At 45.9% G+C, this 21478-nt stretch overlaps 1 protein-coding gene and 1 long non-coding RNA gene across 5 annotated transcripts in view; one reads left to right on the forward strand and one right to left on the reverse strand.

Annotated features, from left to right (window-relative positions):
- The window catches only part of FMR1 (FMRP translational regulator 1), a 54522-nt gene extending 35980 nt beyond the window's left edge, over window positions 1-18542 (forward strand). For 2 of the 3 annotated variants that reach the window (XM_045030377.1, XM_045030378.1), the window contains 3 exons: window positions 7956-8135; window positions 10174-10256; window positions 15991-18542. In XM_045030377.1, the coding sequence (XP_044886312.1) occupies window positions 7956-8135; window positions 10174-10256; window positions 15991-16152 (425 nt within the window). In that variant the 3' untranslated portion in view covers window positions 16153-18542. The remainder of the gene's footprint in view (window positions 1-7955; window positions 8136-10173; window positions 10257-15990) is intronic. The other variant, XM_045030379.1, reaches the window with a different exon arrangement.
- The window catches only part of LOC123377451, a 51475-nt gene extending 30046 nt beyond the window's left edge, over window positions 1-21429 (reverse strand). The window contains exon 1 of one of the 2 annotated variants that reach the window (XR_006582213.1): window positions 21319-21419. This is a non-coding gene — a long non-coding RNA (uncharacterized LOC123377451). Of the gene's footprint in view, window positions 1-21318 lie in introns of both variants that reach the window. The other variant, XR_006582212.1, reaches the window with a different exon arrangement.
- Between the last annotated feature and the right edge of the window lie 49 nt (window positions 21430-21478).

The raw sequence follows: 21478 nt of genomic DNA on the forward strand, positions 1-21478 counted from the left end.
GGCGCCCCCTGGAGTGGCGCCGCTATGGCGCTAAATATATACCCCAGCCGGCCCGTCCGCTCCTCAGTTCCTTCTTACCGCCCGTGACGGCCAGTTGGAACTGTGGAGTGCTCTCCGTCCTCCACAACCCTAGCTCTCGCTTCTTGTTTGTATATAGTTAGTTTAGTGATTAGTTTTTACAGTTTGTTAGTTAGATAGTTAGTGTAAGATAAGGTAAAAGGGGGGGTTTCCCCCTTTGCCTCCCCCGGTGCGGGCTCATGCCCAAAGCACCGGGCTTTAAGCCCTGCGCATCGTGCCAGAAGCCGATGCCTGTCGGAGACCCGCACAACGCCTGTCTCCGTTGCCTGGGCGAAGGACATAGAACAGATAAGTGTTCGCTCTGTTCCACCTTCAAACCGCGAACTCGGAAAGAGCGGGATATCCGCTTAAAGCAGCTCCTGATGGAAGCGTCGCTCCAGCCCCCGGCACCGTCCGCGCCGGCGCCGCGAGCTTCCTCGGTGCGGAGCGCACCAGCGGCACCGAGCCACTCCGGCTCCGCGGCATCACAGCCTCAGAAAGCGGATACGAAGTCCCGGCACCGTTCGCTTTCGCCTTCAAAGAAACTTAAGCTGGCGAAGGCGCTTGCTCAGGCCCGAGCTGAGGACTCGGCGAAAACGGTCGCGCCACCTACGGTCCCCGCGGTGCCCGTGCACAAGTCGAGCACCGGACCTTTGACTCCGGCGCCGCAAGGCCTGTCGAGTCCGGCGCCGCCACGCTCCCCGGTACCGACCGTGGTTGAGCCCCGGCTGCCGTCGACGCCGGAGACATTCTCTTCGGCGAGGGAGCTGATTCAGCTCATAGAGGCACCGAGCCTCCGGCCCCCGGCACCGCCGGTGCGGGCTGTCGTGTCGGCGGGAAAGCCGGCCAGAATGACCCGGCCACCGTCTCTGGACAGGCGACATGGACGGCACACCCGGTCCCGGTCACGTTCCCGGTCCTTTGGCAGATCTCCGTCCCGTCGCTCGCGATCCCGGCACCGCTCGCCATCGCGGTACCGATCGCCGTCGAAACGTCGGTCGCAGTCCTGGTACCGCTCATCATCGCGGTACCGGTCGTACTCCCGGCGCCGCACGAGGTCCAGGTCGCCATCACGTCGGCACCAGCGTAGGTCGGCGTCCCGGCACCGTTCCCGGCACCGCGACTCGCGCGGGCGCTCCCGGCACCGCAGGTCTCAGTCCAGGTCGAGCTCCCGGCACCGGTCGAGCTCCCGGCACCGTGACGGACGTCGCTCCCGGTCGCCATCTCGGTACCGAGCGGAACAGCATCGCTCTTCACTGCCATCCGGGGACGGACTGCCTCATTCCGCGGCGCACTCCGTCAGCGCCTCGGCACCTCCATGGCCATCCCGCCCCGCGTCGGTCGCTTCCGGGACAGAGGGCTACGGACACCTGCCGCCGACCCCGCAGGGACATCCTCAAGGGGCACAGCCGTGGGGCTTCTGGGTTCCCTGGGCCCAGTATGAGGCTCAGGGGGTGCCCTTCCCCCCAAGACCCCTGGCGTCCGAGCGCAGGATACCAGAGGCGACACTCAGCCGACCGGCCCCTTCGCCGCCAGGCGCGGGTTCCATACCGCCTGAACCCCAGGGGCACGCGCAGCCCGACCCTCCTGACGAACAGACAGCGGATCCATCATCTGGCGGTCATCCAGGGCTTGTCCTCCTCGTCCTCGCCTGACGAAGCGGTGGCCGGAGCGTCGGCGAAGGAGCCTCCGCCCATAGATTTGAAGGCGCACCAGGACCTCCTTCGCCGCGTCGCGACGGCTATGGCTCTACCGATAGCGGAGGTCCAGGAGGACGAGGACCCCATCACGAATGTAGTGGGGGCAGAGGTCACAGTGCGCGTTGCACTGCCTTTCTTGCGAACAATTCAAAAGAACGCCACCATGCTCTGGCAGACGCCTGCGTCCGTCCCTCCTACGGCCCGTGGGGTTGAACGCAAATACTCTGTCCCTCCCACGGGCTATGAGTATCTATATACTCACCCGACCCCGGACTCGTTGGTAGTTCAATCAGTCAACGATAGGGAGAGGCACGGCCAACCTGCCCCTGCGCCCAAATCGAAGGACGCGCGGCGGATTGACCTGCTAGGCCGTAAGGTCTATTCCGCTGGCGGTCTGCAGATGCATATCGCCAATCAGATGGTCCTCCTCGCCAGGTACGTCTTCGACATCATGGCGTCCCTGGCGAAATTTACGGAGCTCCTGCCAACAGCCTCCCGCCAAGAGTTCGTGGCGATGTTGGACGAGGGGAGGAGATCATCTAGGTCCTCCATCACGGCCGCCCTCGACGCTGCGGACTCCGGAGCTCGGACCTTAGCCTCCGGCGTGACGATGAGGCGCATCGCCTGGCTGCAGTCCTCCACCCTGCCGCCGGAGGTCCAATACACGCTGCAGGACCTGCCCTTTGACACGAAGGGTCTTTTTTCCGAGAAGACGGATTCTCAGATCCAGACCATGAAGGACGGCCGTATTGCAATCCGTACTCTCGGCATGCACACGCCGGCGACGCAGCGCAGGTCCTTCCGGCAGCAGCCCTCCCGGCCCGTCTATCAGCAACGATATCGGCCATACAATAGCCGGCGACCGACCCAAAATCGCCGTCGTCCTTCCGGCAACCGCTGCAACCAGGGCCAGGCCGCTTCCAAGGCCCCTCAGGGGGCCAAGCAGGCCTTTTGATGGGACGCTCGAGGACGGCCCATCACTCTCCCTACCGGATCCTTCCCCGTTATTTTACAACCGCCTTTCCCATTTCCTTTCGGCGTGGTCCCAATTAACAACAGACAACTGGGTGCTTCAAACGGTCCAGTCGGGATACCGCCTGCAATTTGTTTCGCCCCCACCTTCCCACCCACCCTCCCTGTCCCTCTTCAGGGACCCCTCTCACGAGCAAGTCCTCTTACAAGAGGTTCAGACTCTGTTGAGCGTGGGTGCCATAGAAGCAGTGCCTCAAGACAGGCGGGGCAGGGGATTCTATTCCCGTTATTTTCTCATCCCCAAAGCGAAAGGAGGGCTACGTCCTATCCTGGACCTCCGCGAGCTGAACAAGTACCTGCTCAAGCCCAAGTTTCGCATGGTCACCTTGGGGACCATCATTCCCTCTCTGGATCCGGGAGATTGGTTTGCCGCCCTCGACATGAAGGACGCCTACTTCCATTTCGCAATCTATCCTCCCCATCGTCGGTACCTCCGGTTTGTGGTCAACAGCACCCACTACCAGTTCGCCGTGTTGCCATTCGGACTCTCCACCGCCCCGAGGGTATTTACCAAATGCATGGCGGTAGTTGCCGCAGCCCTCCGACGTCGTCAGATACACGTCTACCCGTATCTCGACGACTGGCTGGTTCGAGGTCAGTCTCGACAATTCGTGATGGACCAGATGACAGAAATCCTGTCTCTATTTCAGCAGCTCGGTCTTCTCATCAACGCCAAGAAGTCCACTTTGATTCCGACACAGCGAGTGGAGTTCATCGGAGCGGTCTTCGACTCCACGGTGGCCAGAGCCTGTCTCCCTCGCGCTCGACACCAGACGATGGTCTCCATCATCCAGGACCTCGTCACCTTCCCGACCACGACAGTGCGCTCCTGCCTCCGCCTCCTGGGCCACATGGCTTCATGCACATATGTCACCGCGTACGCGCGGCTCCACCTCCGCCCGTTCCAGTCTTGGCTCGCGTCGGTGTACCGGCCACATCGGGACCCCATCGACATGGTGGTCACGGTCACCAGGGCGACCCTCGAGTCCCTCAGCTGGTGGCTCGACCCGGAGGTTGTGTGTGCCGGAGTCCCGTTCCACCCTCCTCGCCCGTCCGTCACTCTGACCACGGATGCCTCAGCGCTCGGTTGGGGAGCTCACCTAGGCGATGTTCATACCCAAGGCCTGTGGTCGCCCCAGGAGCTCGCCCTGCACATCAATGTCCGCGAGCTTCGAGCGATCCGTCTGGCCTGTCGCACCTTCTGCATGCACCTGCAAGGCCGCTGTGTAACAGTGTTCACGGACAATACAACAGCAATGTTCTACGTGAACAAACAGGGTGGGGCCCGATCCTCCCTCCTCTGCAAGGAGGCGATGCTCCTGTGGGACTTCTGCGTGACCCACTCCATTCACCTGGAAGCGTCCTTTCTTCCGGGAGTGCAGAATACGCTGGCCGACCATCTCAGCAGGTCATTCCTCTCCCACGAGTGGTCCCTCCGTCCAGATGTCGTCCACACAATCTTCCGGAGGTGGGGGTTTCCCCAAATAGACCTATTTGCCTCCAGGGGGAACAGGAAGTGCCACCTATTTTGCTCATATCAGGGTCGCTCGCCGGGCTCCCTATCGGACGCCTTCCTTTACCCCTGGACGGATCGCCTCCTCTACGCCTTCCCTCCGTTCCCGCTCGTGCACCGAGTGCTCCTGAAGCTTCGGAGGGACAGAGCCCATATCATACTCGTAGCGCCGGCCTGGCCGAGACAGCACTGGTACACCCTGCTGCTCGAGCTCTCCGTTCGGGAACCCATCCCCCTTCCGTTGTGGCCGGACCTCATCACTCAGGACTTCGGCAGACTCCGCCATCCGAACCTACAGTCCCTCCATCTTACAGCTTGGTACCTGAATGGTTGACCCACGCGGAGAGGGGCTGTTCTGCAGCAGTTCAGCAAGTCCTGCTTGAGAGCAGAAAGCCTTCCACTCGCTCCACTTACCTAGCGAAATGGAAGAGATTCGCTCTCTGGTGTGATCAACGAGGTCTCAATCCGTTCGTAGTCCCGGTCCCTACCATCCTGGACTGCCTCTGGTACCTTAAGGGGCAAGGTCTTGCGGTCTCCTCCTTGAGAGTCCACCTAGCGGCAGTGTCCGCCTTCCGTCCATCCGTGGAAGGTCGGTCCATCTTCTCGAACCAGATGGTTTCCCGCTTCCTCAAGGGCCTGGACCGCTTGTACCCGGCGGTGCGGCGTCCTGCCCCGACCTGGGATTTAAATCTCGTGTTGGCCAAGCTGATGGGTCCTCCGTTCGAGCCCTTAGCCACGTGCTCCCTGCTCTACCTCTCCTGGAAGACGGCCTTTCTCGTCGCCATTACATCAGCGAGACGAGTTTCTGAGCTCCGCGCTCTGACGGTTAGCCCACCATACACCGTCTTCCATGGGGACAAGGTGCAGCTTCGCCCTCATCCGGCCTTCCTCCCGAAGGTAGTGTCAGCTTTCCACCTCAACCAGGAGATCTTCCTCCCGGTGTTCTTCCCGAAGCCGCATGCCTCGCCTCGGGAGCAACAGCTGCACACCCTCGACGTCCGCAGAGCACTTGCTTTCTACATCGAGCGGACGAAGCCCTTCCGGCGTTCGCCCCAGCTGTTCGTAGCGGTTGCTGACCGCATGAAAGGCGAGCCGATATCCTCCCAACGGATTTCCTCCTGGGTCACTGCATGTATCCGGACCTGCTACGAGCTTGCTCGCGTGCCACCATGCCGCCTCACCGCCCACTCGACGAGGGCGCACGCCTCGTCGGCTGCCTTCCTGGCCCACGTTCCCATCCAGGACATCTGTCGAGCGGCAACCTGGTCTTCGGTCCACACCTTCATCTCCCACTACGCGTTGGTGCAACAGTCTCTAGACGATGCAGCCTTCGGCTCCGCGGTATTACACTCCGCCACGTCTCACTCCGACCCCACCGCCTAGGTAAGGCTTGGGAATCACCTAACTGGAATGCATAGGAGCAATCACTCGAAGAAGAAAAGACGGTTACTCACCGTAGTAACTGTTGTTCTTCGAGATGTGTTGCTCCTATCCATTCCAGACCCGCCCTCCTTCCCCACTGTTGGAGTAGCCGGCAAGAAGGAACTGAGGAGCGGACGGGCCGGCTGGGGTATATATTTAGCGCCATAGCGGCGCCACTCCAGGGGGCGCCCAGCCGGCCCGCCGGAGTTGCTAGGGTAAAAAAGTTCCGAGATGCCGTGCACGCGCGGCGCGCACACCTAACTGGAATGGATAGGAGCAACACATCTCGAAGAACAACAGTTACTACGGTGAGTAACCGTCTTTTCTCATTACAGAACTATAACGTCAGAGATCATTTTTATCTAGATAAATATAGGGTGTGTGTGTGTGTGTGTGTGTAATAACCACTTTTCTAGTAGAACTGTACAGTTGCTTAGCCAGTATTACAGATTCTAAATGCAAATGGAGATCCTATATTGAACACAGAACAGGGAGAGGCAGAACATAGCACCTGGACAGCTATCTGGAGTTTGTTCCTTCCCTTGTAGCATTTAGAATCCAAAGATCCAGATTTCTGCTCTGAGTCTGTTTTTGAAGAAGACTGGTAGTTTGCCTCAAAATGGTAGAAAAGTGAAAGTACAGTCATGGAAAATGGGAGAGTTTAATTCAGAATTTTCTCAATTTTTTTTAAATGACCTCCATTTTTGTCCAGCCATCAAAGCATTAGTCATGTGTGTTCTTAGCACATTTGAGATGGTTTGGTCAAAATTGCATAATATGCTAGGTCAGTGGTTCTCAAACTTGGGCCTCCGCTCATTCAGGGAAAGCACCTGCCGGGCCGGGCCGGTTTGTTTACCTGTCGCGTCTGCAGGGTCGGCCGATCGCGACTCCCACTGGCTGTGGTTCGCCACTCCAGGCCAGTGGGGGCTGCGGGAAGGGCGGCCAGCACATCCCTCGGCCCGCACCGCTTCCTGCAGCCCCTGTTGGTCTGGAACAAGGCTTTCCCTGAACCAAGCAGAGGCCCAAGTTTGAGAACCACTATGCTAGGTAATGAAAAAAAGCAAATAAGTTGACAAAAGCATATTATCCAAGATTTAACTAGCAGTACTCTTTATGTTGCTATTGTGTTTAGAATTACAAGCTTTTCACTTTGGATGATTTGTGCTTTTTTTTTTTCAGTTCAAAGAATAAATATGCTAGTGAAGTAAATTATATACTGTGTTTCATTTAATAATACCTTTCAGGCTTTGGGGTGGGAGGTTCTTTGGGTTTCTTTTACTATTTTTTGGGTTGGGAGGATACAAGACGGTCAGTGTTTGGGGGTTGGAAAAAATAACAGCAAACTTGATTAAGAAACTCCTTTTTAGTCCTTGACCCACTTCTGCTTCCCACATCAGGCCACCACACATTGTCTTCTTTTTACTTTCTCCATTCAGGGGTTAATAGGCCAAGAAGTTCAAAAATAGGAATCTAAAGGTAGGCTCCTAAAACCCACACCTAAAAAAATGGTCTGATATTCAGAAGTGCAGAGCACTCATCAGCTCCAGCTGAATTCAAGTTCATTTTACATGGAGGATGTCCTGGCAGGGAGAAATTGAAGTGTATTTACGGAATTTCCACCCATTCACTAATTTGAGTCTTTATTCAGCAGTAATATGCTTTTCGTCAAGTTTTGAAAATCTAGCTTCAGCAGTTCAATATCAGGTAAAAGTGAATGAGCTAGTTTTTAGTACTTCTCCAAAGTTCTACATTTTAAGGTCACTTTTAATATGGCTACTGCAATGTGCAACTGAACTTCACTGGAGTATATTTTATGTATTGTGAATATAACATACAAAATATTGGGACCCCAAAAACCTTTTGATAAAAATGAGTGCTGTATTCAGATTTGGCTTTGTCTGTTCAGAGTGTGATCTTTAATTTTGAACTTCATAAGTTTACCATTAAAGATAATTGAATTTAATTATCCTTGCCTGGTGGGTAAATATAGAACATGACTTGCCCCTGGGAACTGAAAGATTTTCTTCTGAGGTTGACATTCATATTACCTAGGTAAATTGGTACATAAACTCTAACTAAGAGCTTTGTTTCTGTCAACCAAGTTCTACTGATAGTGGAGCAAGAATTTTAAATTCACTCATAAAAGGAAGCTTTTTGCAGTTTAGTTGGTTGATATTTCTACAATAGTCCATTAATGAAAATGGACAATGATCTTTTTTAACTCTTGTTAGGAACTAATTCTGAAGCATCAAATGCTTCTGAAACAGAATCTGATCACAGAGATGAGCTTAGTGATTGGTCATTAGCCCCAGCAGAAGAAGAACGAGACAACTACCTTCGCAGAGGAGATGGACGAAGACGTGGAGGTGGTGCACGAGGCCAAGGTGGGCGGGGCCGTGGAGGTTTCAAAGGTAAATTGAGATTTAGTTTTCAAAAAAGAAAAGTAATTCACTATTGGATTTTTGAATAAAGAATTCTGCTCCATTCACTTCTTCATTTCATCATTCTTTTGTGTAGTATTCCTGAATTGTGAAATATGGCATGTTCTGATTGCCAAATAATAGTGTCAATTTTAATTTAATTAAACTAGCTTTACTAAACAAATGAGAACCACTGTTTTAGAGACCCACTGATAGCAATACAGTGGAGTCGCATCATAGGCGCATTTAACTTACGTGATTTTAACTATACGAGCGTGGCAAAACAAAACAAAAAAGAGAAAAATAACAATTTAAATACTGTACCTGTAGTGCGGGCAATTCAGCCCGCCATTCCACTCGAGTGTTTGACTATACGCGATTTTCGCCTTACATGCTAACTTCAGAACCTAACCCCAGTGTAAGATGCGACTCCCCTGTAGTTTGATTTATAGAAGCTAATTCTCCCCTTTAATAAATGGCTTGGATTATAGTTTATTGCTGTCCTGATAGTTTAGCTCATATATTGCAACATCTTGTTTCAGACCTAAAAATGTTGAAGGGGACTTGATGTACTCTGATTATTTAGTGTTTGTAAATCACTTTGAAGGTGAAAAGTGTTAAGAATACAGTTGCTCTCCGGACTGTATTGGAGTTTACTGAAAAGTTGCAGAGTCTAATTTATAACTCTCCATCCAACATTTGAATATTGATTACTACCCAAAAAGAATGCCACGTATTGGCTCGCAATCTCACACATTGGTGGACCACACATCACATTATCTCAATCTTATACATTCCACATATCAAACACATGGCTTCCCTCCCCCACCCAGTTGTCTAGGGCAGTGTTTCCCAAACTTGGGACTCCACTTGTGTAGGGAAAGCCCCTGGCAGGCCGGGCCGGTTTGTTTACCTGCCGCGTCCGCAGGTCCGGCCGATCACGGCTCCCAGTGGCCGCGGTTCGGTGCTCCAGGCCAATGGGAGCTGCTGGAAGCAGCGGCCAACACATCCCTTAGCCCACGCCACTTCCAGCAGCTCCCATTGGACTAGAGCAGCGAACCGCAGCCAGTGGGAGCCACTATTGGCTGCACCTGCGGACACGGCAGGTAAACAAACTGGCCCGGCCCGCCAGGAGCTTTCCCTACACAAGCGGCGTCCCAAGTTTGGGAAACACTGATCTACGGACTCCACTGTATATCATTCACCTTCCCAGTAAAAATCTGAGGCAAAGCACACTGAAGTTAGTGGAAATATTCCAATTGAGTTCAGTGGGATTTGGATCAAGCCTTTTATGAGTCAATCAATGTTTGCCCTACTCTTGGCCATATAACACTTATACATACAGTACTCTTGCAGAAATTGCCTGAGATATCCCTATGCCCATCTTTTCTCCTTATATCCTTGTATGACTAAAACTTAGTGTTGTAATTTATATATGCAGTAGGAAAGAATTAGCAGGAGTAAAGTGCGAGAAACAAGCTTGAAATCTAAACCTTAACTCGAATTCTCACTTTTCAATAATATCTGATAAATTTAGCATTCTGGTTATGTACCATAATTTACAACTTGAAGTCTTTAGAATAGAGATTTTCTTATTTCTTTTCAATAAGAAAATAAACTTTTTGTTTACTTTGACATTTCAAGAGCAGGGAATCGTGCCACATATTATGTATTTTCCAAGCTCAGCTTTATTGTTCCCAAAAATATAAGTAGTCAGTAGAAAAAATTAATACCCTACAAAAATTGATTCTTCATCTTTCTCATTCTGTGTATCACTTTCTGAATCCATGGGATGGTTCTTTATTCCATTTTACAGACCTCCACAAAAGATTCTGTGAACCAATGATGGGCCACAGTTTGCAAACTTCTGCTCTACTTTATCTAAGCAATAAGAATATTTTTTTATGCTATTTAGCTTTAAAGTAACTCCATACTGAGGGTGTACTTTTAACTGCTTAGAGAATCGGGAAGAAAATTACAAAATCAGTGCTGAGAAGCAACTTTGCTGAATATTAGCTTCTCTTTATAGGAAATGATGAACAGTCACGAACAGATAACCGTCAACGTAATTCAAGAGATTCTAAAGGGAGAACAGCAGATGGATCACTTCAGGTAAATTTTCTTCCTTTGTTTGTTTAAAACCTGCTGCTTGTTAATTTCATTGTGTGACCCCTGGTTATGTGAAAGGGTAAATAACTCTTGCCTATTCGCTTTTTCTACACCATTCGTGATTTATAGACCTCTATCCTATCCCCTCTCAGTCTTTTCTCTTTTCCAAGCTGAATAGTCACTTTGTAATCTCATATGGAAGCTGGCATTATAATATTTACTGTCTTATTACACCTCTACCCCAATATAACGTGACCCGATAGAACACAAATTTGGATATAACACAGTAAAGCAGTGCTCCGGCGGCGTGGGGCTGTGCACTCTGGTGGATCAAAGCAAGTTCGCGGTTTCACCTATAATGCAGTAAGATTTTTTTCACTCTGAGGACAGCGTTATATCGGTATAGAGGTATATCTATCTGTTTCCTAATTGTTCCTAACATAGTTAGCTTTTTTTGACGGACACTGCACATTGAGCCGATGTTTTTAGAGAACTATTTACAGTGACTCCAAGATTTCTTGAGTGGTAAGTTAGTGTAGACCCCATAATTTTGTATGTACAGTTGGATTTGTTTTCCAATGTGCATTACTTTGCATTTATCTACACTGAATTTCATCTTCTATTTTCTTGCCCAGTCACCCAGTTTTATGAGATCCCTTTGTAACACTTGGCTTTGGATTTAACTATCCTGAGTAATTTTGTACAGTCTGCAAGCTTTGCCATCACACTGTTTTATCCCTTTTTCAAGATCATTTATGAATATGTTGAACAACGCTGGTCCCAGTACAGATCCTTGGAGCACCCCAGTATTTTCTTCTCTATTGTGAAAACTGACCATTTATTCCTCTCCTTTGTTTCCTGTATTTTAACCAGTTACTGATCCATGAGAGGACCTTCTCTCTTATCCCATGACTGCTTAGTTTGCTTAAGAGCCTTTGGTGAGGGACCTTGTCAAAGGCTTTCTGACAGTCCAAGTAGACTATATGTCCACTGGATCACCCATGTCCACATGTTTGTTGACCCCCCTCAGAGATTTCTAATAGGTTGGTGAAGCATGATTTCCCTTTACAAAAGCCATGTTGACTCTTCCTCAACAAATCGTGTTCATCTGTGTCTGATAATTCTGTTCCTTGCTATAGTTTCAACCAATTTTCCTGGTACTGAAGTTAGGCTTACTGGCCTGTAATTGCCAGGATTGCTTTTTTTTTTTTTAAATTGGTGTCTCATTAGCTATCCTCCTATCATCTGGTAAAGAAGCTGATTTAAATAATAGGTAACATACCACAATTAGTAGTTCTGCAATTTCATACTTGAGTTCCTTAAGATCTTGTGATTGAATACCATCTGGTCCTGGTGACTTACTACTGTTGAATTTATCACTTTGTTCCAAAACCACCTCTGTGGAAACCTCAATCTGGGAGAGTTCCTGAGATTTGTCACCTAAAAAGAATGGCTGAGGGAATCTCCCTCATATCTTTTGCAGTGAAGACTGATGCAAAGAATTCGTTTAGCTTCTCCGCAATGGCCTTGTCTTCCTTGAGTGCTCCTTTAGCGCCACGATCATCCAATGGCCCCACTGATTGTTTGGCTGGCTTTCTGTTTGTGATGCACTTTTTTTTTTTTTTTAAAGTACAACTCATTCTTCATTTTAAATTCAGTTTAGTTTTTTCCTGGCTTTTCCTAGTTTTTATCAATACCTTTTGTCTCTTCTTGTCTTATGTACTTAGAACACAAATACTATAACGGGGGGAGAAGAGAAGGAACTATAAAAAAAAATTAGAAAAAGCATTATTGAATGCATGAAAAATTAGTACCCTGTGGTAAGAAACCAGTATAGCTTTCTAGAGGGGACGAGGTACATCTTCTAATTTAGTTATGGTATTAAATGAAACATTAGTTAACTGGCAATGAAACATTACAAGTCAAGCAGTGGGTAACCGTTTAGACAACAAATTAAAATCCACATAAAGGGACACTGAATTCAGATTTAGTATTTAAGAAAATCTCTCTACACTTTAATTTTATTTCAAATCTTTTATGACAAGTAAATGTTCCCTTTCTGGTGTTTGACAAAACACCAGCCTGGGAATGTGTATTTTCCTGTGTATATAGTGTCCTCTCTGGAACCACCTCCAGTGTACTTCAGGCCTAAGGCATGTGCAGAGTCTTCTGCCACTTACTAAGAGCTGCCCCAATAGAAGGAAAAGATGAGCTGCTTCTACTTCCTCCTGTGTAGTGATATGTGAAGTCTCTGCTTGGAGAGTTTGTGGCAACTTTGCTTGGGAAGGCCCCTCTGAAGAAATAAAATGCCATTTCTGAGAGGCTCCCACTCCTGAGTGAGGTGAATAGGTTTTGGGAAGCTGGGGCCAAAAAGCTATTTCCTGGATGAGGTGAAGTGGAGTTGGTAGAGTTGGTGCCTTCTCCCCCCAACAAACATGAAGAATAAAACTTTTGTTTGTGGAATTTTGCAATGATATATGGTTTACAAATGTGCATTTTCTCTTTTGCTAAATAATATTTTTGAAGGAAATAAAACAGAGAAATTTTCTGTCAGGAAGACACTTAACCTGTTCAAGTGCTGGTCCATCTGGGTATTCCACACTTTGGTATGCATGTGCACCATGGTCCAAGTCCAGAGATTTCTAGCAAGTAGCCTCTGTTAGAATGCACATGCACAGCTGTTCTCCTCTTGCTCCAAACCAAGGTTATAAGGGGTGCTGTGGACCATCGTCTTTTCAGTTCCTTATTACCACACCATGGCCTGAGTCGGAATCTCCATTTAGCATACTTAGTATAGCGTAGCTAGCTTTCCCCCACCTTGGGAAGCTTTTCCCTGTGGACAAGACCCAAGAGTCTTGGGGTTTAAACACTGCATATCCTGCCCCGCCCCACACACAGTTCTTTTCAGTGAGCAACAAACATCAGTGTTGCCTTTATTGCCTTGGCAAGGCTCATATCTCAGCTAAGTGCAGCATCTGCCACTCCTTCCCTTCCCAAACATGTGAGGTTTGTGGGCTGCAGCTGAGTAAAATCCCATGGTGAAGACCATGTGACCCCAGTTGGATCTGGGCTGGGGAGACCCCCCTGTACACCGAGCTCAGTCACCAAGGCTACAAGTTCGAAACCTTAAGAATCCCTCTCAAGGGCTTCTCATGAGAGTAAGGGGCACTCAGGCAAGGACAGATCTTCAGAATCTGCTCCCAGAAGTAAAGATCCTTCCCTGACTCCATCCAAGTCCGGTGGGTCCTTGTACGTGGATCCTAAGGACCTAGGCCCACTTAAACCTCCTTGATATGAGTGTAACATGAAGAAGTAAGGATCCGTTGTTACGGACCTCAGTTCAGTTGCATAAACCTGAGGATAGGCTCCCACTGGGCACAGTCTACAAGATCCAGAGTAGACTCTGTGCCAGGATAGGCATGTTCCCAGAAGGACCCAGTGTCCACTATAACCAGGGAAGTGTCACATCCAACAGTCTCATTCACCGGTACCCCGGAGACCTTCATTCTGTTCAGTCTTCTCTCCTCTCTGGTCAGACTTTGTTCCTTTGTTGTGTCAATGTTCCTGAATAATCTGTTTCAAGAACCCTGGAGTCACCACCCTGTTACCTCCATGAGCCAGAGTATTTGACCAGTAGCTCCACCAATTGAACAGGATACTGCCTTCTCATTGGACTTCTCGAAGGTTCCAGATGAACACAAACACCTGTCAGGATGCCCTAGATACTACTTAGACCTGCCATGAGTGCAGGGGACTGGACTAGATGACCTCTCAAAGTCCCTTCCGGTCCTATGATTCTGTGAACCATCATCCCCACATAAGGAGACTAGTCTGGATAGGAACTCCAGAAGTACTGGGTTCCATCATCCACCTAGATATGACTTCCTAGTGAACCAGTGGTTCCCAATGCCCTGGGGTCCTCCCCAATGGATCAACCCGGCATACTAGCATTATTGGTAGCCCTGGGATCCTTAAACTAGACTCTCCTTTGAGCTGTGCATGAACTTTACACTCTCCTAGCCAACACCTACTAACTCCGTTTGAGTATGAGGAAGAAGCTGAGACAGATCCGACAGTCCCAAGCACGGTCTCATCCTCCTCTCCAGATGAGGTGGTTGCTCCATCTTCACCGTCTCTGCATTGATGATCACAGGCAATATCAGGAGCTGCTATAGAGATTAACATATGAGCTTCAGATCTGGCTTGAGAAGATCCAAGAGACATAGCATAAGCTGCTGGACATTTTGCAACCTTCAGGGATGAGAGGCATTAGTTTGTTCCAGCCAAAGAAGAGAAGTTCCTGTTTTCTCAACCAACACTTGACAAGCAGCCACTGAAAGATCTAGGCTGCTGCATCCCAAGGCAACACATTCAGACATGGGCACCAAAGTCCTTGATTTCCTGGAGAGACCAATTTTTTCTTCAGAAGGTCTTCAATTTAGAATTAATAACTGCCTGGCCCTGTTAGCAAAATATGATTTCATCAACTATACCAAATGTTAAGACTTCAAGGACAAACTCCTCTTGGAGGACAGTGTCAATGTTAAGTCCTTATTGATCAGGGAAAACCAGTCGCAAAAACATCTCTTCAGGTTTCAGTGGCTGCTGCTGATACTGCTACCAGTACTGCAGATCTCTGTACCAATTGTATCCTTGCACTCCTTCCTGTTTGATTACTGCTTTACAATCTCCCACATATAGAATACATATAGAGACTAGCACTCAGAGAAGAAATAGAAGTTAATTGCACTACCGTCCCTCCATCCCCTCTGCTGCCGATCATGACTGGATTTGCAGTAAGAAGAGAAACTAAAGACACCAGTCCACACTGCCTTTTATCCCTCAGTCCGGAGCACAAGGAGAACAAGTGCACATGTGGACCAAGAGACACTACTTGCTAGAAACCTCAAGATTCAGGCATACTGTGCAAATGTGGACCCATGTGTCGAATACAGATAGGGACCACACATCTTGAAGAACCTCCAGTTACAGGTAGGTAGCCTCCATTTTATCAAAATATCCGGAATTCTTCCTCTTTCTCTTCTGAGAGCTGTATGAGATGATACTCTTAAATAAAATAAGTGTTTCATGTTGGTGAATCCTCGACAATTACTGGATAATCAGGAGGTAAATAATGTGTAAAGTTTCAAATAAACAGTATGCCAAAAATGGATTTAAAGGTGTACTATTATCAAGCTAAACATCTTCCATTTAAAACATAACATTCTTCTTGCCCACTTCGAAAGCCACAACTCTTTTTGATTAATTAAATTCAGTCTTGGCAAAGGGTGGCAGAATGGATTTTATTAGTAGTAGTATAGTTGCATCACAGCTTTGCAATGTTGATTTTAAAAAATGCTTCTTTAACTGTATGACTAGGAATATCTTGATTTATTAAAACTGAAACAAGTTTAAAACCTTTCAATATATGTATGTATATTTTCAGTTCTGCACGAACAACAAAATTATAGTAGACTGATCAATTTTACTTTCTGGTTCTCCTATACTAATACAGTGCATTATGATCGACTTTCCAACACTTAATGAAATGTATGTTTTTAAAAGTAACATTGAAATATTTTTTTAAATCATAAAGGCATTTTGTTTCCTACTTTTGTAAGTCTAGCTTCCTTTTTAAATAAACTTAAAGATGGCACCTAAATTATTTGACACCTTTTAACAGTTAACTTCAGGAATATTTAAAGGGTATGCTTTATATAACTGTAACTTGTTTCAGATCAGAATTGACTGCAATAATGAAAGGAGCGTCCACGCTAAAACATTACAGAATACCTCCAATGAAGGTAGTCGACTGCGCACGGGTAAAGATCGTAATCAGAAGAAAGAGAAATCAGACAGTGTGGATGGTCAGCAACCATTGGTGAATGGAGTACCCTAAACTGCATAATTCTAAAGTCATATTTCCTATACTGTTTCAGTGATTCTTATTCCACGTTAGAGAAACTTGTTAGGCCAAAGACAAATAGTAGGCAAAATGGCGCAGGGCATGAAATGAACATAAACGTTCTGTTAGCCTTTTTTAACATCAGCAGTATGCAGTTATTTTCAGAATAAGAAGTTATACAAATATTTGCATAAAAATATCTGAACTTCTGAAAAATGCTTTCAAGTACATCTTGCACTTCAAACAATGAAAGATTATTTGTGTTTGTTTTAAAAATACTGAGCTGTGCATTGGTATACTTTTTGTTCAGTTGTACCATTTTAACGCATTGGGTCAAAAATCACTGCTCAATTTCAATTTTCAGAATAAATAGTGTTTGCAGTAATAAATTGGGCTTCTGTTTTCAATCTAACTTACAAGTTCTTCATGAAATGCTATGTCGTTTTATGTCCTGTGTCGGTTCACGTTTTGGTCCACTTTTTCAGTATTTTAGTGGACTCTGAAATATGTGTGATGTAACAATTGTCATTTTCATTAGCAAAAAAGTTGTATGATCTGTGCCTTTTTTATATCTTGGCAGGTAGGAATATTATATTTGGATGCAGAAATCAGGGAAGATGAGTTGGAAACACTAAATGTAAAATATATGTAGCAAACCTTGTCAGACATTAGTACTTTATAGAAGAATGCATGCTTTCCATAATTTTTTCCTTACATAAGCATCAGGTTAGGCAGTTATAAGAATAGGAAATTTCTTTTGCACTGAAGATTTGGCAAATAGTGTTATTGAGACAGGGGTGTAATTTTTTTTTGTAGACAGTACAAGAAGTTTAAAAAAAAATCTTTCCATTTCTGGGAAACTAAAAATTCATTGTTACTGAGGGAACAAATGTAACTTGTTCACAAGCTAGTAATGTGTGCCTGCTTTTTGGCCAGATGACCAATTAAAAATGATAACCTTTTTTCATCCTCCCAAAAGTTTTTTGAAATGGTTTAAAATTTTAATTTGGAGCTTATCTCAAGAGAGATAAGAAGAACATTCCCGCATGTGATAACCTGTTAAGTGCAGGGAGTAGTTTAGCTAACTAACATTGGAGGCAGGACAAATTCATAATTTTTTGAGGTATAAGGTCTGTTTCGCAAGCAGGTTTGGAAGGAGTTAGGGAACTTGGTGCAAAGTACATAAAGGGGGAATTAAACGTACTTTTTTCTTTATTTCTGATCATGAATTAAATTTACTGGGTAAAACTGTATGAGGACTTTCATTTTAATCTATTCTATTTTTATTAAAATTACTCCAGTAGGAGTGCCACTGATTATGTACAGAACTGTACAAACATGATCTTGCCTCTGATGTATTTTGTGAGTTTTGTTTCTTTGCTTTTTTCATTCCACTGTTTTTCCTTGCATACAAGTACGCATATAAAAATGGCAACAAACTGCACATGATTTAACACCTATAAAAATGTCTTAAAAAGTATTGCCAAACATTAATGTTGATTTCTAGTTATTTATTTTGGGAATGTATAGTATTTGAAAACAGAAATTGGTACCTTGCACACATCATCTGTAAACTGTTTGGTTTAAAATACTGTAGATAATTAACCAAGGTAGACTGACCTTGTAATGTAACTGCTCTTGGGCAATATTCTCTGTACATATTAGCTACAACAGATTGGATTTTATGTTGACATTTGTTTGGTTATAGTGCAATATATTTTGTATGCAAGCAGTTTCAATAAAGTTTGATCTTCCTCTGCTAACTGATGTTGATGCAATCCTTATGAATGATTGCTTTTAAAAACAGTCAACTTATAACAAGTAGAGAGAGCCTATATTTCTCTGTTAAAGTTTAACTGTAGCCATTGTTCCATATGTTGTAGAAAGCTTCTGAAACGTTACCAGTTTTCGAAAATTGGCAGATAATGCTAAAAATACGGAACCTCTTTGGTGAAATGGTACAATACATGTTGAGCTATTATAATATGCACTAGATTTTTTACACTCAAAGGCTGAGTTCAATAAGGTGCTAACTAGGTTATATGCGAATTGCTAATTACTAAAACTCAATTTGATGGGCTAATCACATTCCATTTTCAAATGCATTTTGGGGTAATGGCATATTTTACAGTATTTCTGTGTGCTAAAGTTAAACATGTATCCCTTTCCATTCAAATTTCAATGTTTTTAAGTGTTCGTAAATTTCAAAAACATAAATTGTAAATCTAAATGTAAATTTTATTTTGAAAAATCATGCATTGTTACAAAGCTTGAAAGTGCAACATGTCTGATGGTTGGGTTCAGATCCTACTGGTAACTTATAAAGTATGGTCTAATGAATTAAAATTATTTTAAAAAATAAAGTTTTTTTTTAAACAGTGAAAGGTATTTGTGAATGATGCCAAAAATTTAAGCTCAATAGAATTAAACACAAACCCTCTAAAATAACAAATGTATCTTCAGAAATAAGGAGAAAATCACTTTTCTTTTCTTGGCTCCCCAGCTGTTTTTTATTGGGAGGGAGGTTAAAAAGTTATGAAAGTTAGTGTACAGCCTTATCCAGGAGAATAGATGTTCTATTTATTGCTCATACTAAACCTAGTAAAACAGGATTTACCCTCCCCCCCCCCCTCCTTAGTAGAATGACGGGGGAAATTCAACAAGGGGAAAACAAATGACTAATAAAACTAACCGTTCTCCTGCTCACCTTCATTGAGTGCATCTTGGGGTATAATTCTTAATTTTCAATTCCCCTGATTACCCTTACGGAGTGCAGCCTGGCAGATGAATCACTGCCCGGCACTAGGGATATGCTGAGTACTTAGGGCTTGCACAGACACACCCACACAAAGGGAAGTCTATACTCAGGAGAGGAAGGCCAGCAGTCCAAATCAGATTTAGAGAAACAAATAGTAAAATATATTTAAATATAAACCACCAGAGGATAGACTGTCAGGTAAGAGAGTACTCAATATAGTATTCTGAAATTATGCTTAAGTATGCAAATGCCCTGGACTAGCTATAGTAACATATTCCTCCTTATGCAGCCTGGGAAGGTGGAATACAGTGGGACTGATTTCCTGCCACACTTAGAAGATTGGAGATGTATCAGGCTGTCTTCCCTAGCTGTTGTGGGTCACCATGTCCCAATGTGCAGAGTATTGTTCCCGGTTTTTGTTGCGGGTTACCATGTCTGACAACCACCTCCAGCCCCCAGCAGATGACTGTGGAGTCATGAGAGGGACAGCAGCCCAGATATGGAAGAGGCAAGCAATAAGGGTCCTTTTGGCATATCATTTATTTATTTCTGTGCCAGTCTCCATTTTATAAGGCCAAGATGTTCCTCATTGTGCAACAGTCAAAATGTAATGGGGTATCACTACTGAAGATAAATGTGGCCATCTTCTCTGGTGGCCAGGGACTATGCAGCGGAGAACTTTAACTGCAAGAGTTGATATTCAGAGCCCCTTCTGCCCCCAGTAGCTACAGCCTAGGAGGTGTCATCTCAGCTGCTGCTTTTGGGCATGAAAGTTCTGAAGTGGCAACAACAAAAATATGAATGGTCAGCTGATATCCTAAGTGGTCCAGGCATCTTTTCAGAAGCAATGCTAACTTGAGTGGACTGCATTGCAAGATATGGTTTGTCTCAACCTTCAAAATCACATGGCCTAAAGAGACTTGGGAGGGGACAAATAATGGGATTCAATTCTGATTCATGCATGTCTATGAGGCTTTGATCCTTGGGATCTGGTGCTCTGGGATATCAGTTCCCAGCTATCTTTGTGATACTGGGGGAAGCTTTATGGAAAGCTGAGGCTATTCAGTAATCAGAAAAGTCAACTTCTAGTCCTGACCCTTGCCAGGCTTTATAGAAGGGAATTGAGGGGATCGGGCAAGTCTCAAGCAGTGTGTGAAGAGCAACAATACAAAAGGCCTACCTAATAGCTTTGATCAAATGCGGTCCCTGGGTATAGGCCAGAGAATACCCTGTGCAGTTGTGCAAGAATTTTAGGAACAGCTTTGTCCCATTCCCTGCTTAACACATGGAAAGGCCACAACATGAATGAAATCATCCATCATCTACTTCAGAGCATTTTAATCTGCTCCCAATCTTATTTCTAGCCTTAGAGAATCAGACTAGCAGAACCATCCAAAGCTCCTAAAGGAGGCTTGTCTTCAAAGCATACCCAGTTTACCAGCGTCAGACCTTCCATGCTTTGCAGATGGATGGGATGGCAGCCTTTTTAATTTTCCCAACTTTGATCATTACTTTTTGATCTTGCATGTGCCCCTAGGACGTCTGTACAGGATCATGATAGCAATAATATTGGCTTTTAGGGAAGAAGGAAATTCATTTCTCTTTTCCAGGATACATTTTTTTTATTAGGGTATTATCCAGAGAGCTAAAGGTCAAACACGGTGATGTGAGAATGGGTGCCAGAAAGAGAGCACAGTGCTCACCAGTTGGAACACAATGATTCTCCTGTCTTAAGGGATGGAGCAAAGTATCCTATCTCTATGCGCACAGCGCACTCAAGTGGAGATGCTCACCCAAGACTTGCCTGGCAGAAGTCAGCTTAGCAGAATGGCCCCAACATCCAGAAACAGATCACTCACTGTAAATCAGTTTGGAGGGCTGGTGACCAATCTGTAGTGTAGGAAAGTAGCTTTGAATTAGCCTGACCACGGAAGTTTTCTCAACTGAAAGGAGCTTGGGCATTTCACTGGTCTCAGTGACTGGCAGGTCCGGCTGCCTCCAAGCAAGCGGCAGTACTTATTGTAAATGGTCTGTGGACCTTATTACATAAAGAAAGGAAGTTTTCAGGTAAACGCAGATTTCCCTAATCCTACAGCCCAAGGTGAAACTCCTAAAATCGTAAAGGCTCCAGAAAGGCACTTTTAGTCAGACAGCTTCAGAAAATAAAGGATTTGTGTTTTAGTTCAATTCACTCATACCTGTTAAGTCCTCTCTCAGCTCTCCACTGAGACATGAGTTTGGGAGTGCTCAGATAGTCTTTTTACAAGGAAGTTGAAACTGGCAGATTATGTTCTGCTGTTTCCCATGTTGGTGCTGCGGGGGTGGGTGAGGGTAAGGTCTGTGCCTCTAAATCTAGCACAAGGACAGGAGCAGTCTTAAGTTATTAGAAGGCCATAACTTACTCTGGTTCCAGTTGGTACTGGCTTCTTGGGGGAATAAAATTCCCTATCCCATATCTGACTTGACTTCTCCCTTTCCTCCAGATCTCTGACAAAACACTCTGGAGCATGGGCTGTTGCCAGTGTATTCTCTATTGTGACCTATCCCATTGGTAACAGAGGT

This window comes from Mauremys mutica, chromosome 9 (assembly GCF_020497125.1).
Source record: "Mauremys mutica isolate MM-2020 ecotype Southern chromosome 9, ASM2049712v1, whole genome shotgun sequence".
NCBI classification, from domain to species: Eukaryota; Metazoa; Chordata; order Testudines; family Geoemydidae; genus Mauremys; species Mauremys mutica.